We start from the raw sequence: 16,965 nt of genomic DNA on the forward strand, positions 1-16,965 counted from the left end.
AACAGCCCAAGCTGCAATCTAACGGCGCCAAGGAATTCATCCACTGCAGAGGATTACTGTTACAGGTACTGTGTAAATGCAGAGAAACTAGTTTCTGCCTTCTTACCAGCTTATGAATGCTAGGCAAAGGGTGGGAACAAGGGGGAATTATCCCCTTTTAGCTGGATGTAGCAGAGCAATGACGTGATCTATCCGTGATTAATGGAGGGAGACTGACAGACTTTTCTACCTCCTTAGAAAATAAGGGACAATTTCTTTCAAGAGCAGCATCAGCAATTTCTCCAAGGCCAATAGTCAGTTCAAACTAGACAGCACAAATGCTCATTGGCATTTCAGAGGTGAACAGCAAATAAACATTCATTGCTGAAGAGATGCCCTCCTCTCTTCCTTGTATTAGATTGGCTTTCTTAGGAAGAAACATAAAAGAGAAAGGCATTGCTAAGTAGTTTCCATCAAGATATGCAATGTCACCTTGCCAGGGCTGCCTACCCTCTGGGTGAACATTCCAAAGCATCTTGCATGTGCTGGGTTTTATTCCAGCTGGATGTAGTTTAGAGGGTAGAATTACCTGGGAAGAGATGTGTGAGGAAACAACCAGCAGAGATGCATGAAGGAGGAAGCCAAATAAAACTGAGGAGCCGAGAGAGGGAGGAAGTGCGCAGCAGGGAGCAGATGGGCTGCCCTGGCCAGCGCTAGTATCACTCAGTGAATGTGTGACTCAGTCAATCCACTCTGAGCATGACATTTCTCTTGGTAGAACATGTCCTCTCCCACTTCTCCGCTCTAATGCACTAATGCTTTCCTTTCAAAAGGTGACATGATTACTAGGGATGCTAAAAATACCCATGGGCTTTGGTTCCACTCCCCCATCTCTGATGGAACAGAATTTCCAGCTTTCCTGTTAGCCAACAAACAGTGATTTCATCTGAAAGGTGTTTGGGGGCACAAGACCGTTTCTTTCTTTCATTAGCTCCTTCCTTTAACAACCAAGGCTCAAACTTAGAGCCCAGTCTGGTTCTTTAGATGACCATCAGTTAGCACTCCCCCAGCTCAGCCACAGGGAAGAGAGCCTTTCTTCTGCCCACCCTTCAATCTGCCAGCCCTTCAGCATGATTAAAGGTCTAGCCCAGCAGCGGCCACATTTCCCATGCTGTCAGCCACCTACTCTCCAAGGTCCTCACAACCGCTTCCTTGGCATAAGACTGAGAATATAGCAGACACACATAGCTGGGGTTCATCACATGTGCAGCAGCCAGACGCTCCCCCAAAACACAAGCCTCCAAGCAGATAGGTGCCAAAAGCCCTGCCAACTGCCTGCTGCTCCTGGGGACCACTGTCCAGGCTGGGTAAGTTGTCCTTCCAGGGATTACAGCTCATGGATGCATAGATCAGGTGCTCCAACACTCATTCCAGGCCAGAGATGAAAGTCGAATCAGTCTCTATTGCACAAAGTCAACTGAGCATTTAAAAACAAAAAGCTTGAGATAACAAAGAGTTAATTATACAAATCTTAAAATTTTCTTGCTCCAAATGCTCAATGTACTTGCAATTCTGCTAAAACAAATCTATAATCAGCCTATGGATGATGTCAGACAGACTTTATGCAGAGGAGTTCTTCAAACTGTTGGGAAAGTATTTAATAAAATTACGGTTTATTCAGATAATACTAGGTCACTATAAACTTTCTCGAGCTTTAAATACTTTTATGTCACATCTGAAACATTTTCTTTTTCTGCTGTGGTTTGAAAGCCATATCCAAATACTAAGTTGCAGTAATTCCTGCTTATGTGTTAGGTATTCAAAATAGAAGCCATAATTGCAAGTTGCAAATGCTATAAATGGCAGGCAATAAATCTCAACAACAGAGGATCAAAAGGGAAGACAAACCCAGTAACATGGTTGTTTTTATCCAAAACATGGACACACTAGTCTGGTACAAGACCTCTGTTATTAGAGGGAAAAGTTTACCTAAGTGACAGCTTCTGTGAAACACTTTGCATTAGGAAGACTAAAAAAATACAAATGTTTCTACTCAGGATCATTGTCAGTATCCCAAAACTCAAGGACTGACTGGCTTTTCATTGTCCTTTCAGAAGAAAATGCCCTTATGCCTCCGATTTGTATACAGAAAAGCGTGTGACTATTGAAAGATACTTCTTTTAGTAAGCACTTCAAAATTTCATAGAAGAAATGGATGACAAAGCATTTTAACCACATCTTTTGGGGTCCCCAAATTTCTGATTTGCTTAAAATCATCTTACACATCCGAAAACTCTTAAGGCGGATGTTCTGTAGCAGCCTGCAAGCTCCATATAACAACTTCAAAGTGAGGTTAGATGAAGAGGACATCTTTATGTACAAAAGCAGCACTCTCACTTTACATTATGGTTACTGATCAAGAGATTGTTTAAGTATAAAATTTGTATTAAGGGCTAATTAATTATTCCTTTGGGACCATGGTAGCAAGTTCCTTAGTAAACTCAGAAACATGAGTTACCTCTCCGTAAAATTTGAGCAGAGGGAAGACAACCTTCTGTTTTGATTACAGGATATAAGAATTTATTGCTTTTTAAGAGATTAATTTGAAGACACTATCCCATGTGCTCAGACAAACTGAAACAGGTTTTCAGCTCCTCTGAAACAGTCAAAAGTGAACTGAATATAATATATATATATATATGTTTGTGTTTATATATATATAAATAAATGCTAAGAGTTTCAAAAGCTCACGTTCCAGAGCTGCTGCCCCAAGGACAGCGCAGCTTGTGCCCTCTCCACCCCTCAGCAGCCTGCCTGGCAATTGTGAGGGAGTCCTGCCAGGACAGAGGCACCCATGAGAGAATGGTAGCAATGCCACCAGGCCCTCACATTCCATTTTCTGCAGAAACTTGAAGAAAACAGACGTTTTCCTTCCATGGAGCACTCGGGCTCACTGCGCCACGCACCCATCACCCCCCAGCCCGCCTGCAGCTCCACAGCACAAGGCAGCGGCTGCCCAGCTCTGCGCCGCTTCCCGACACGGAGGCACCCACCGACCACAACATCAGGAGGAGCGAGAGGCTGGCAAACGCGGCCAGCAGCTAGCACGACACTTCTCTAGTTCAGCTTCTAACGGGATAACAAAGTGTGATTTCAGGCAGTAATAGCTTGTTAGGCATCACCAGCCTGAGGCCACACACTCAGGGAGAAAGAGTCTGTCCTCCGTAAACAGATTGCACTTGGACGGAACATTTCCAGCATTCATTCACTGATGAGTTTCAGGAAAGCTGCTTCAGTGGCTTCCCTGCCATTACCGATTCAAATACTTTTGCTAATCATTTGGAACACAGTTGAGATTTGCCCAGCTGCTGCAGTTATCCAGGATTTACCAAAGAGTCACCAACTGGTAAACGCAGTTCTTCTGTCAGAGCACTTACGCGGGAGCAAGGCTCACTGCCACGTATGGAAGCCAGGGCTTTGCTGTGCCCCAAGGAGAGCCCAAATGCTCCCAGGTCTCTTCAAAGCTCTTCAAAGAGACACAGAGATAGACAGAGACTGCCTTCAAAGCAATTGTGGTTTGTTATTTATTTCTACCTTTTCCTTTTTTTAGTAACAAAACAATCATCATTATTAATCGTGACTGTTTTGAATGAATCTAATTGCAGCGTTCCCTAAAGCACAGCAACACTCCCTTCACGCCCAGCCAACCGAAATAGAAAAATCACATCCCAAAAATAGCAGCAAGAGACAGTGAACAAAACCTGGCCTCCCACAACTTGTGTCATTACACCAGACAGATCTTCGAGACAAAATCATCTGGAAGACTTAGCCTCTGGAAGGCGTTGTTGCCTTCCCACAAAAGCCAGCCAGAGGCTTCCCACAGCAGAAGTCTCCTACGTCCTTCCTTACGCCAAGGGATGTACACCTGGCTGATGCTGCCCCAAAAGTGGTTTTGTAGGGTACTTGGCCAGCCCTCCTCAGGTGGAAGGCAAACTCACAACATCCTCCATGTACCTCCCCTACAAAGGGTTGCTGCAGAGACAAGGGTGGAGTTTTTAAGTGATCTTTGCAAACACAAAGACCGGAGGATACCCTGTAGTTACTGGGTTTGATGCAGGAATGCTGGAGTGAAATTCCTTTCACGCAAGGTTCTGCTATATCATTTTATGGTCTCTACCAGAGACAACATATACAATTCCATCTTCCACAAGTGACTTAGGCAAAAAAAACCCCAATCCAACCAACAACCTCCCCATGCACCATGTAATTACACCGATGCAGCTGTTTCATACAATCCCTGAGGTAGGTCCACTATGGAAAGCAACCCAGGGACTGCTCTGAAAAGACTTTGCCAGAAAAACATGCACAGATCTCTGGCCAAAATCTGCTGGTGGAGAGCTCCTCACTTGGAGGTTAGACTGCTGCAGTTGCACAAGGATGAAAAACAAACTGGGAAGGGATGTGCCACCTGCATTGTATCGCAGGCTCAGACAGAGGCACCCATCTCGTCACCGCAGTTAGAATAGGTCACAGCTCAGGAAGGCAAGGCATAGAAAGACCCAGTGTCCTAACAAAATCCCAAATAAAATAGCATCTAAAGGTTTTTATCTGGGACATCAGCATCTTTCTCCCCATTCTGACTGTCCAACAAACTCTTTTTCATTGCAAATTAATAGATCTGTGTATAAAAGCCAGGATTAGGTAAGGTCTTCAGGTACCAAGTCTGGCTGGCAGTTACAGCGTCCCTTATGGTTACATAGCTTTAGAGTTAGGAAGTTTACAACTACCAAAACTAGATAAGCATGGACATACTATCACAGTATTTCAAGGCATTCCTGTGTAAAAGATGTTTGTTGCCTGATCCCAGAACTCCACTGATGCACGGATGCAAAGCTCTCAGAGGACTTACCTGTATTGTCTTCTTCCAAAATTTTTGGTTTATATTTCCTCTGAGCATTAAAGTAATTAAAAAAAAAAAATCTCCTGTTACAAATAGATGTTTTTTGTTGGCCTTACATAGAAGAGACCCAAACCCTCAAGCTATACTACAGTTTCTCCCACTCTAGATAGCGGCAGCCCACCTGCCTTTTGAAACAGAAGCGATTTGGGCCAATGCATCTCAGCTGTACTTGCCAGGCATGTTAAAGGAGACTTGACTTCTAAAAGCTGTCGGGTCTCTTAAAGAGCAAGAATGATAATAGTTACAGATGGAAAAGAGCTAGGAGGTCACTGAGCCCAGCCTGCTGCCAGGGCAGGATAGAGTCCCCAAAGAGGGGACATGCCAAGGCTTCAATTGATACTACAGCTGATCTTAGCCAAAAGGCCGAGAGGCGATAATGGAAGGGGACTGAGGATAAAAGTGACTGGCAGCTGCCTCTGTGTGCTCTGCAGAGGAGATTCAGGCAAACCTCTTTGGAATAATACTTAGAATTTATCATGTTAGGCAGATGGTATTTGACTTGCTGCTCTTAATACATAATCCTGCAAGGTCTGTGCCAGTTCTCTACTGTAATAATAATGCTGTTTTGCATGTTGCAAGAAACCTGAAGCAGCATCAATAAAGTAGTCTCACAGGGCCAGTTTGCTGGCACGCTGTTCATGCCCTTGCTATACATAAGGTTATCTTTAACGGCAGAAAATATCTTTTTGTTGCTCCCTGTTGACTTGGAGGAGACTATGGATCCTCTGACCTTATTGCCTATATAACATGAGCTCTGGCTGAAGGATGGTCTAAGCAAAACTTTGCTTTTGAAGTAAGAAAGTTCTATTCCCCTAGCTTACTTCATCCAGAACACAGGACTGCGTTTACTCCTGCCCAAGAAAGCCCACAGCATGACTTCCCCCTGTCATGTGCCATGATTTTCCTTGTCAGAAAGGCAGCTTAGATACATCACCTCAGCAGTAGGCAAGGGTGGGATTGCAATTTCTACCTAAAAACCAGTGTGACAGAGTAAAATAGATATTGCTGATCTTTTTAGTAATAATTTACCGAGATAATCTTTAATTAAGTTGCTGTGAAACTCAGCAGCTTTTCAAGAGAAACAAGGAATAATAAATTTAAAAATTATGGCAATATCAGAACTGCTCTATTTTCAAACTCATTCAGAGATCCATATCCCTGTCCCAGAGGATTCAGGGAGATAAGCTCAAGAGCACTAGTAGAGGAACACAGGCCCTCATTATTTTTGCAAGCACCCATCCAAAGGTTTTGTCTTAACTTCCACGAAAGCCAAAACTGGGGTTCTCCCCCTAAATAAGGAGACTTCTTGGGATCCAGCTCACCCAAAGCTAGCCTTATTAAGGCAAAGTGATCAAACTCCATCATCTAAGTACCTTCCAAGATCAGTGGAGCACAAGAAGCAGTGGAGCAAAATCCATCACCTACCTTGGTAGACATCTACCTTTGAATGTGGTGATCACTGTCTGTATGTGCCTTGATGTTAATGTTTGCCTAGACACTTGACTTCTATGGAGCTACCACGTATGCCAGTATGAAAATTCATTTCCTTCTGTGTAACCTGGGCAGGCAATCACCGCACAGAGCCAGCTCCTGCTGAGGCAACCATCCTTATCGCTCAGAGGTGATCGCTGCAAGTCACCACTGTGGCAGGACAGTGACTACAAAGGGATGCCATGCTCCAGCTCTCCATCATGTGTGTGCAGAAAAGGGAGTGCAGTCTTTGGGGCTGTCTAAATATGCATCTATCTATCTATCTATCTTTGTTATATAATACAAACACTCTCAAAAACAGCTTTAACAGTCATATGGCAACACACAAGATACCTTTAGGTACTATGTATTTTCCAAATTTCAAATCTTCCGCGACACCTCTTCAAAGAAAGCAGTGGCGAATCTTCCATGAGCAAAAGAAACTTCTCAAAGGACTAAAGAGCAAGGCACAGGAATACCTTGGTCGAGTGCTGCAGCAGTTCCTAGATCACAGTACCTCCTCCAGGCAGAGAACGCAGAAGAGAACTAACACCTGCTCTCCTGCTAGTTTCTTGGCATAACCTGAACACACAGAAAGGGAAATGCAGAAAGACTGTATAGACTATGTGGCAGTTAAAGTGAATAGCATTTGCCAGGAGCAGAACTTAAATATTTTTTTTAAAAGAAAATATCCTTTTTGGGAGAAGAAATATTGATGTTTTTGACCTTAGGGAGCTGCAGAAAATCCTGTGCATCCTTCTATTGCTAGCAAAGATGATGTGGGGAAAAAACCCAGACTCCTCAGGGATAAAATACTAGGAGACCTGCGTATGATACAATACAAGCAGAGGATAGTGTCAAGTTAGTGATGTTAATCTAAAGTAGTAATGTGCAAATCTGGCTTTGCCAGGGAATTATATTCGCACTTTTAAGATCATGTGCAGGATGTGTTAGAAAAATGGACCTGTCAGATAACATTGCACAACTCTGTGGAGCTTCAAGGGACAAAGACCACTCAATTTTTAATTTCTGATGTGAATAATTCATTACAGGGGTAAGAAATCTTCTTGCATAGATGGAAGATAAGAGATAAAAGTTTCTTCCTCCTATTCGTATTCAAAACCTCTGACCGGCCAACTCAGTCTGTCCATAGAAAGCACAGGTTCCCATATCCAGCTTTTTCTTGCAAAGTCTGAATAACCTGTATTAGTCAGAAACCTCAGTCCACTCCAGAAAAAATACATGTTTCTATCCTGGTCATGGAAGATACACTAAAACAGACGTTGGAACAAGCAATTAAGACATTTAAGTTTCTGATTATTTAAAATACAGGTGTTTTTAGCTAAACTGAAACATACCGTGAATATCCCCAGCTGTTTCCTTGCAATGACTTTTCTAAGGCAAGCTGCAAAACAGTGTCTGTCCAACTCACTTTTAAACCTTCCAAAAAAACCCTGTAACAGGGCTAGGGTGAATGTTTAAAAATTTGATCAAACTGCATTCAAGTTCATCTTGATTTAAAGGATGATAAAAATAAAACATACAATTTTGCTATCTATTATTCCAGCACAGCTGATAAGGATGTTTGCACTTCACAGGGAGCACACAGCCCAAAAGACCCATTACAAGAAATGTGCAATCTCAAGACTTTTGGACTGAAAATATGTGTTTAACTTTAATCACAACTACAGCCCAGTCAGGATGTTTGCACGGCAAAAAAAAGCACCTGCAGTGGGGTGGATGGCCAAAGAATGGTAAGACACGACTCCAAAATCAGATGGACTATGGTAACTTCAAATATATATGAACGTGAGTAGCACTGGAGTCTGCCTTTGCCAATTTGTTGCTAGGCAGGTAACTTAAAATGATGGAAACCCTAGACCTAGCATCTAAACAGGGTCGATGCCTTTTTCTAGACTAGGAAAAATGTTGCATTTCTTCTTACTGGATTATGAGATATGAGCATGCTGTTTAAATATTTAATGAAAAAATTACATTATTTAAGATGAGCTAAACATAAGTAAATTTAGGTTGTAGTATTAGCGAAAGCAAGGAGGAAGGGGAACTAGTTTTTAGAAGCAACTTCATCAGTTCATGTAAAGGTTACAATGTCATTACCTGGGATAGCAGAATATTGGATGCAGCAAGGGGTAGGTCTTTTCTTACCAGTTAGTGAGTAGCAAAATCCTCTGTTAAATTGCAAGCATGCAAATTTCCAAATGCAGGGGTGCATATCTGCTGGGGAGAACACTGGTGCACGCAGCCACAGAGGTGTCCAGTAGCACACTCGTCAGCAAGCAGGATCAGCATTCACCAATTAACAAAAGAACCGACTGGTACAGCTGATAAAAGATCTTTTACAATTATTTTTTTATTTTATCTGGTTGATTGACATTTTGCAACCTGTTCATTGAGAGGGATCTATTTTGATAGATCATTACTCTTATTGAGAACACTTTTTGTGAAAAGTGTTGGAAACTGTTGAAACATTTTGTGCTGACAATCTTTTAAGTGGAAAACGTGCTTTTAAGATCAGTGGTGGCTTTTCATTTCCAGAGCTAAGCTATCTGAGGATAAAGAATCAAGAATGGGAAAACATGAAAAGCAAAATAAAGCATTGCAGTTCATCCAAGTAAAAGTATTTCTAAAACCACTAGCTTGCAAAATATTATACTTTTCGTTCTGACTTGAATATTTTTTGAGCTCAAGTTTTTCCTGAGACAGAAACAATTTTCCCTCCTACTCTATCCAGAGGGATCAGTCAGAAAGAACACTGTTTTCTATTACTATTTCTGTCCCTAAGCTTTTTTCCTTTTCTCATTTCTTCTTTTCTCTTATTTCCCCTTTTTCACTTTCATTTTCTTCCCTTTTCTTTCTTAAAATGCTCTATCTATTGCAAAACAGAAGAAACTTGAGCCTGGAACCCAAGATTCTTTGCTCTTGCTTTCTTTTCGTCTCTTTATTCAGAAGGAGTATGAAAAGAGCTATATTAAGCTGAAATTTTATTCTGCTGTCCTCGGTTCAACAGAAGTCCACTAAAGCCACTAAATCACAGATAACACTTCTCTAGGCAACATTATTAGGAACTGACAGCTGGTGATGGATGAAGATCTCATCTTTTAAAGAAAAAAGTACATTTAATTTCCTTTGTACATAAAATAGAGAGCACAGCATTGTGTATCTAAAGATAAAAAGAGAACCAGTGTATGCTGGGTGCCATACTTAATGGGATATAATAAATACTGGGTCTGTGTTTCTGAGCTTACATTTTACAGGGTATCTTCAAATTAATTTAGAAACCACTATTCTTCGATTCTTGGTAGACAATGAAATTCTTTTTCTAAAAAAAACACAAACAAAAAAAAAAAAAAAAAAGAGGGCGACATTTTACAGCCAGCTCCATTAGAAAAGAGCAGCTCAGAGACTGAGCTGTTACTTTTTAGGAGGAACACTGTAAGACCGGACAGAAAGGGGAGGGAGAATGGATTTGTAGGGCAGAGAGATGGTTTATCCCTGATCCTGCCAGGGGTTAAGCCATACTCCTGGGAGCCACTGGGCCTCCTTCAGGTTGATACCATAACAGATTTGGTACTGAACATGCACACTGGAGTTGGTACTGAGGTACTGAACATCAAGGATTTCATCAACTCCCTTGAAACAGACATGCTAAGTAAGTATGGTCATTTTTTCCATCAACTGAAGGTATCAAGCCAGACTCCAAGTATGCTGGGTGAAAGTGCATAAATTTCTTCTACGGAGGCAGTGGCAATACACAGTACTCCCTTATTTCTGGGTTTTGGGTATTTTTTTTTTTTCCTTTCTCAAATGACCTGTGACTATGACACATATACTACTTTTCACATTTGCAATGTATAACCGTATTTTACATGTCTTTTCTGCAGCATTACCAGCTGCTGCTTTTGTTGAATTTAATTTTAACACATCTCCCAAGCAGCATGGAGATGATGAGGGTGAAACTTTAATTGCCTGCCTGTGTTAAGCAAGACAGTTAAACATGCAGTTAAAGCACATGTTCAATAAGAAAATATGGTTGGTCTGGTTCCAATGGTATGAAAGACTGCTTTGGGCTTCTGGAGTGAGGACAAGTTTAAGAAAAACATCTGCATGGATTTTTTTGTTTCTAAGTCTAGAGACTATTTGTGTGTTGGCTGAGTCTGGCAGCAAGTCTTTGTAGGAGAAGGCGGCCCAACAGTAAGCAATTATCTTCCTTTGATTAAAACTTTCTAGCTGGCTAGTCTAAAATAAGAGTGGAAATTTTTTTGTGAACCTTACTCCACTGAAGAATGAAAGGTTTTCTACTGAAAACACTGACAAAAAGCAGCCTTTCTAACTGTAAAAGTTTATGGAAAATTCTTTGACCATCTTCATGTAAAAATAGTCATTCTGCTTTCCCTAAGACTTCAGATCATTCCCTTCTTTTCTGTTTCTTTATTCTTGTTTTTTTCCAGTGGACTTCAAGTAGTTGGTAGCAAAGGATAATATTAGGCTTTTCCACTTTTTGCAGAAGGAAAAAAAGCCCCTGGAAAATACAAGATATAAAAAGCGAAACCTGCCCTGGACTTGTGCTGGAAATTCAAACATAGCCACTCAGAGCAAATGCAAGATCATCAAGAAGTATAAGGGTCTATCTAGTTACTTCAGAAGATGAAACCTACTGTTTTAAGTTTTACCTATACACATGCACATACAGTTAAAGAAAAAGTGCCCATGTAAAACACCCAATGAATAGTGATCTTTAAATCACTGCAAGTTGCTGCTTCTCTATGAAGAAATGGGTTTCTCCCTCTGCTTTCTGGGACTGGTCCACAGTTGATAATGGGGTACGTTTAAGTTATTTTTCAGAAGTTTCTGCATTACATATTCAGGCCAAAACCTCCCATCACTCAACTCTTATTATGCCATAACCTCCCTCTTTTGGGTAGCTGGAGCCATCTTCAAGACACTGGAAGATTGCTATTGGCAAGATTGTTCTCTGCATCTTGATTCTAAACATTTTTAACATCCAGCTGCTATCCAGATGCATTTGGGAGCTTTGAAATGCAACTGCTATGCTATTGAACAGGTTTTGAAACTTTTTTGGATCACAGTAGCTCCAGTTTTCACTAAGCCTCTCCATCTGTGTTACAGCTTAACTAAGATACGGAGCATTTTCTCTTTTGAGTCACCCATGAGTCTGCACATTCAAAGTGGTACAAGAGAAACACACACAGTAGGCAGCATCCACAGGGCTGATCTCATACAAAGATCTGGTCAGCATTTGGGGCTGCAGACAGTTGCCACTGGGAACTGGCTGGACACCCACTGGTGCTACAATGAGCTCTCCCTGTTCCTGGAGACAGGTGCCCCAGAGTCCCTCCACTTCTCAGTCCTACTGCTTCTCTTGTTATGGATGATCCCAGACACCAACCACGCCACAGATTCTCTCAAAGATAAACACTTCCTCCTTTATATTCAAAATGTGGATTTTGAAACTTATTTTTCAGTCCACAGACACAGACAAGAAGGAAGTATGGCCAGGTGTATTTCTAATTTCAGCAACACTGACTACAAGATCTGGCTTCTTCAGTCCTCTCTTTTACCCCTTTACAACATCACACCTCTCACTAAAGCCTTGTTTTCATTCCCCTCAGACCAGTATATGCCAGTTACCAAAGAAGATGCAAAAATGTCAATCAGTACCTCAGACTGGCAATTACATTTAATTACTTCTGATCATCCCATCCCCAGCCCCCACACACCCTGCCAGCCACAGATCTTTAGAAGAGCAATTCAGGAATTCAACAAGGTTGTCTCCAGGTACCTTAGAGATAACCAGAAGTGTGAAACATGGCTTTCAGGATAGCTGCAAATAAGCAGCAAAACTAAATGCAAGCCCTGAACCAACTGAAGTTTGCCTCTCTTGCTAATGAACTATAATTCTTGGTATTTCTGGAGTGCCTTCTACATTAGGTTGCATGACAACTTAGGAGATAATTTAATTGACTCTCAACATACTTTTCGTAAGTATTATTCCCAATTCACAGGCTAAGAAAAGCATAGCATAAAACATGCAGCCATTGTCCAAGCGCCTGGCAATAAACAGAAATTGCTGAAATAGCTCTCCCCATTTTATGAAAAGTACAGCTTCTGTACCTGCCAAAAGTTATTGTTGGTTTGTTGGGTTTTTTAATTCATAAATGAGTCAACAGCATTAAAAAAACAGGGGGAATTTTTTTTAGTGGACTATCAATAGATATGGGCTGTCTCTTAAAAGGGAAGTTGAAGAGAAGGTGAAGCTGGCAAGTTTTCCAATGCATGTCAGTGTTTCTCAGGGATGCTAAGATAAACCTATCACTCTTCAGAGATGCCACTTCAAAGGTAGTTACAAATATGCCCTCAGAAAACAGAGGAAATCTAGTGCCTATGAAAAAGGGAGGAGGGGACGACCCCACAACCAGCAAGCAACCAACTAAAACCAGGTCCTCAGTTACAACGTAAGAAGTGTTCTCCATAGAAGTAATCACTTACCGCTACATTCCAGACCTGCTGAAGTAAGATGACCACTCCCAAAATAGTCTTTGTGGAATATCAAATTACTGAAAATACACAGGATGTTTCGGCGAGTGTTCTGTTCCTCAAGAAATCTTGTAAGCTTAAGGGATTCATGAAGGAGAAATATTTCCGCTTCTTCCCCTGGGGTAAGGGGTAGCTTTTCCCACACGTGTTGTTCCTAGAAAGCCACGCGTTTATTTCAGGAGTAGCGTTGGTCCATATTGTGAGCCAATATAGCAAGACCGGGAGTTGATCATGCCTCTGCATATGCAGAGCAATGGCAACTTCCCCTGTCTTTCATCAAGGCTGGGAAAAGGAAGATGAGAAGACACAGTGAATTTGCGGAGTCCACACAAGACAGGCCTATACGTGGCAATGTGAAGAAACATTTCCAGTGGTCCAGCCAGTACTGTAACAGCAGCAGTGATGCTGCAGGAGCCCTAACCCAGAGCACACTCTGTCAGTGTAGTCGATGCACTGATGTCCTCTGAGCAATCATTCTCGCAGCTGTCAGTGCAACTGCACCAGAATTTGAATTTAGAATTTGAAAAAATGCTTAACAAGGTACACAGTTGTAACTACACCTTATTTGTCCTGTTTTATATTTTATTTGCCTAAGAATGTTCGTTTATCTTTTAGGTAAATCTAATGACAAAAAAATTAAACCAATTTTCTTCTTGTCTGGGTCTAGTGCAGCTTAATGCCTCCATATTCTAGTTTTTCAGTTGTTTTCCTATAGCATTTATGATTACCTCTTGACTGCTCTTCTTGGTCATCTCCTGGTTGGTTTAACTTGTTCATACATTTATTTAGAGTCAAAGTATATATGATACTAAACATGGAAACACACAAATACACACAGCTCTAACCTTGTTCCAGATAACATGCAACAGTTTCTGACAGTTTTTGCAACTCTATCAGAACATGCACAAAACACGGCTAAGATATTTCATGTAATGCTTTATAAATTACTTTACAGCCCTCTAAAAATTAATGTCAATTCCTCTTCCTGTGAGAAAGATTGGACCTCATCAGTGAGAGATTGAAGAAAATTAAGTGTTATGGGAAGACTTGCATGAGAACAAGGAGGCTACCCTAAAAAAGTCAAGGAAGTCCAAAAGGACACTTAGATTGCATTTGACACATCTTGCAGAGAGGATGAAGACCACACCTCTTCAAAAGACAGTTCCAAATGGATTTATAGGGGTCACTGAATGCTTTGAAACTAGAATCTACTGTTAATCTCTGCTCTACTACTCCATTCCTCTGAAAAGGAATTTTACTAGTCTGTTGTAACACCTTATCAAAAGCTTCATTTCGCTTGAAAAATTGACTAGATGCTTCTTCATTGAATTGTCTCAGCTGAAGGGTCCTTAATCTTAGCATGGTCTTCTCTAACAGCAAATGTTCAGCACACAAAGACAAATATGGAAAGACACACATTTCAAAATTAATTCATCAAAAGATGAAAAAATTCTGTGCATATGCACAAATAGACATGTAGTAATACATACAAGATAAGCTTTGCCACTATATAGTGGTTCAAGAAGAGAGAAACAGCACAGTTCTTAGTGAGGAAGAATTTTTCCAACTTAAACTGAGAAGTTCCAGTGCAAACGTCCTGCCTGCATGAAGTTATCAATAAACTAATCACAAAAATCTAACTGCAGCTAAGCAAATGTTATTTGACCAATTCCCAGCTGACACTCTTGTGCATGCCTCTGTACAGTCACGTTTCTAGAAATGAAACACAAGAATATTATTTAGCCAAAAATGGACTCACTGTTCCAAATTGTTCATATGCCTGTGGAGCCCCTTCCAAGCCTAAGAGTCTGAAGTCATGCAGGGGCTCCCTGAAGGAGCATTTATCTGGTCACACACATCCAGATGACAGCACTGTTGTTCTCATTAGGATGATAACTTGTGGTACTGACAAGTGACTCCTGACATGTTATTCCTTGCTGAAGCATCTCAGTTTTGAATCACAGGGATTGAAAAACAATGAATATTCTCAGTAGAATAATCAGCTGGTTTTTTAATGGAGATTTCATATATACAGCCTGTGGAACTCTGCAAAAGGATGCAAAGAGCTTCACATAATACAGTGCCTTTTGGATTGATCTTAAAGTTACTTATATATACACTGGCATAAATTGCCCAGCGCAATCTCCCTCTCCCATGTCTGTTCCTGACACTGGATCAAAAAATAAATTAAGACAGTCCAGCCTGAGACTTTTTTTTTTTTCCCCAGAGGCACCAAAGCAGGCTTGCTCAGTCACTCTGTCTTGAGACGGGCAGCCTCCCGCCGTTGCTTCTGAACAGCCCTGGAATCTTCCCACAGACGGGGTCCTCTGATATTCTCCCAGTTATCCAAGTCAGACTTCTCCAGCTTCTGCACACAAACAGCAAAAATATCAGTGTCACTTTGACAACTCCATGATTTAAAGTATGTATTATTCTGAATTTTTTTTCTTTTTTGCACAGGAAACTCAGTATCACTATTGGGTTGAAGAACTTTCACATATCCTGCAAAAGAAGTTCAACATCAAGGAAAAAAAGATATAACAGGAGTTATCCATATAGCTACATAAATGACTAGGGTGGGCATTACTGCATCTGCTTATGAACGGATAAATAACCTGTAAGGACAGGAAGCATTACAGCATCTGAACGAGACCAAAGATATCTTGTATTCACTTCTTTCTTCTCTCACCTTGTTTTCCAGATCTGTTCTGCAACTGCAAGTCTGCCAAGTACTGAAGTGGTAGGAGTGATAAGCATTGGTAAAGTTCAAACAGAAGATCAGTAATTAGCATCCTGTCAGTACAAATAAAAAGCATACCAGAAAAGATGAATTGTCCACCACAAAGAGAGACAGTAACAGTGCAATCCCCTTCAGTCCATGTGGTTTTACCTTGAGACAAGGTGTGCGATGATTTCTGCTGCCTAGTTTCCTATGGCACCCGCTCACTGATTCATACATGAGATATGCTAAATGACCAAACTGTCAGATACTTAAAAACTATCTAGATTTTAATTAACTCCTTGCCTATTCCTATCATCTCCACTCAGAAGTACCAGTAATTGCAGTATTTATCTAGCCTTAGAAGCGTACAAAAATGAGGAACAGGCACGTTGCTGACCTCACCTACCAAGTGCTGCTGTTGAAGAACACAAACATAGGCCGCATCTTCATAGTACTACTAGCAGAAACATACAGGTCTCTTCCCAGCAGACACAGACCTCAAGACTCAAGTATCAGCCTGTGGAACAGTACATCGAACACACTGGGGCTCTGCCAATAGAAGACTGAGGAGGGGGTCTGCACCACTACCATAACCAGAGCTGCTCTACGTGGTACTAAACAGGGTGATACCACATACTGTTAATGATACGTACTGCAGTGGGATCTAAACCTCTGATTTATGATCAGGGCCTCATCTCAGCAAACGCTGTAAAAATACATCAGAAAATAATTAATCCTGCCCTCAGCCTGTGGTCTAATTTGCCTACTATCAATCATCCAAATAAATGGCAAACACCAAGGGACTTGAGTAATAGTCGCAGAATGGTTCAACAGCTTAACAAAATAGACCTTCTGCTATTAGTTCATGTTATGTACAAGTTTTCTGCCACTTCTACAGTTGAGGAAATTGCCTTGAGGTTAGTCAGGTATCAAAAGAAACTAGGCAACATTCAACAGAAGATATAGGAGAACACATGCACAAACACAACAGACTTTCATAAAGTAGAGGCAAATGATTTTTTTTTATGCAGTGGAGTTGGCATGGGTCTCTGAAGAACTGTCTTCACTACTTCATACATCTTATGATTAGCTGGCACTTCATTTTAACTGGAAGGGATCTGAGCTGACATAGAAAGAGGGAGAAGGAGAGAAGGTAACCATCATCCTATGCAGCAGTGACTATCTACTCTGGTTGCAAATTAAGAATGTAACATCCGATTCTAATAGAAACTTCAAGGAAACTACACTGAAAATAACC

General features: G+C 41.1%; 2 protein-coding genes across 2 annotated transcripts in view; both read right to left on the reverse strand.

The window, feature by feature from the left end:
- The window catches only part of SLC8A3 (solute carrier family 8 member A3), a 151,012-nt gene extending 136,181 nt beyond the window's left edge, over positions 1-14,831 (reverse strand). The window contains exon 1 of the mRNA XM_080394949.1: positions 14,745-14,831. Coding sequence (XP_080251075.1) covers positions 14,745-14,761 — 17 coding nt within the window. The 5' untranslated portion in view covers positions 14,762-14,831. The remainder of the gene's footprint in view (positions 1-14,744) is intronic.
- A 138-nt stretch (positions 14,832-14,969) lies between these two features.
- The window catches only part of COX16 (cytochrome c oxidase assembly factor COX16), a 49,290-nt gene continuing 47,294 nt past the window's right edge, over positions 14,970-16,965 (reverse strand). Inside the window, exon 4 of the mRNA XM_080394963.1 lies at positions 14,970-15,353. Within this exon, the coding sequence (XP_080251089.1) occupies positions 15,237-15,353 (117 nt within the window). The 3' untranslated portion in view covers positions 14,970-15,236. The remainder of the gene's footprint in view (positions 15,354-16,965) is intronic.

This window comes from Falco punctatus (assembly GCF_963210335.1).
Source record: "Falco punctatus genome assembly, chromosome: 7".
Lineage (NCBI taxonomy): Eukaryota > Metazoa > Chordata > Aves > Falconiformes > Falconidae > Falco > Falco punctatus.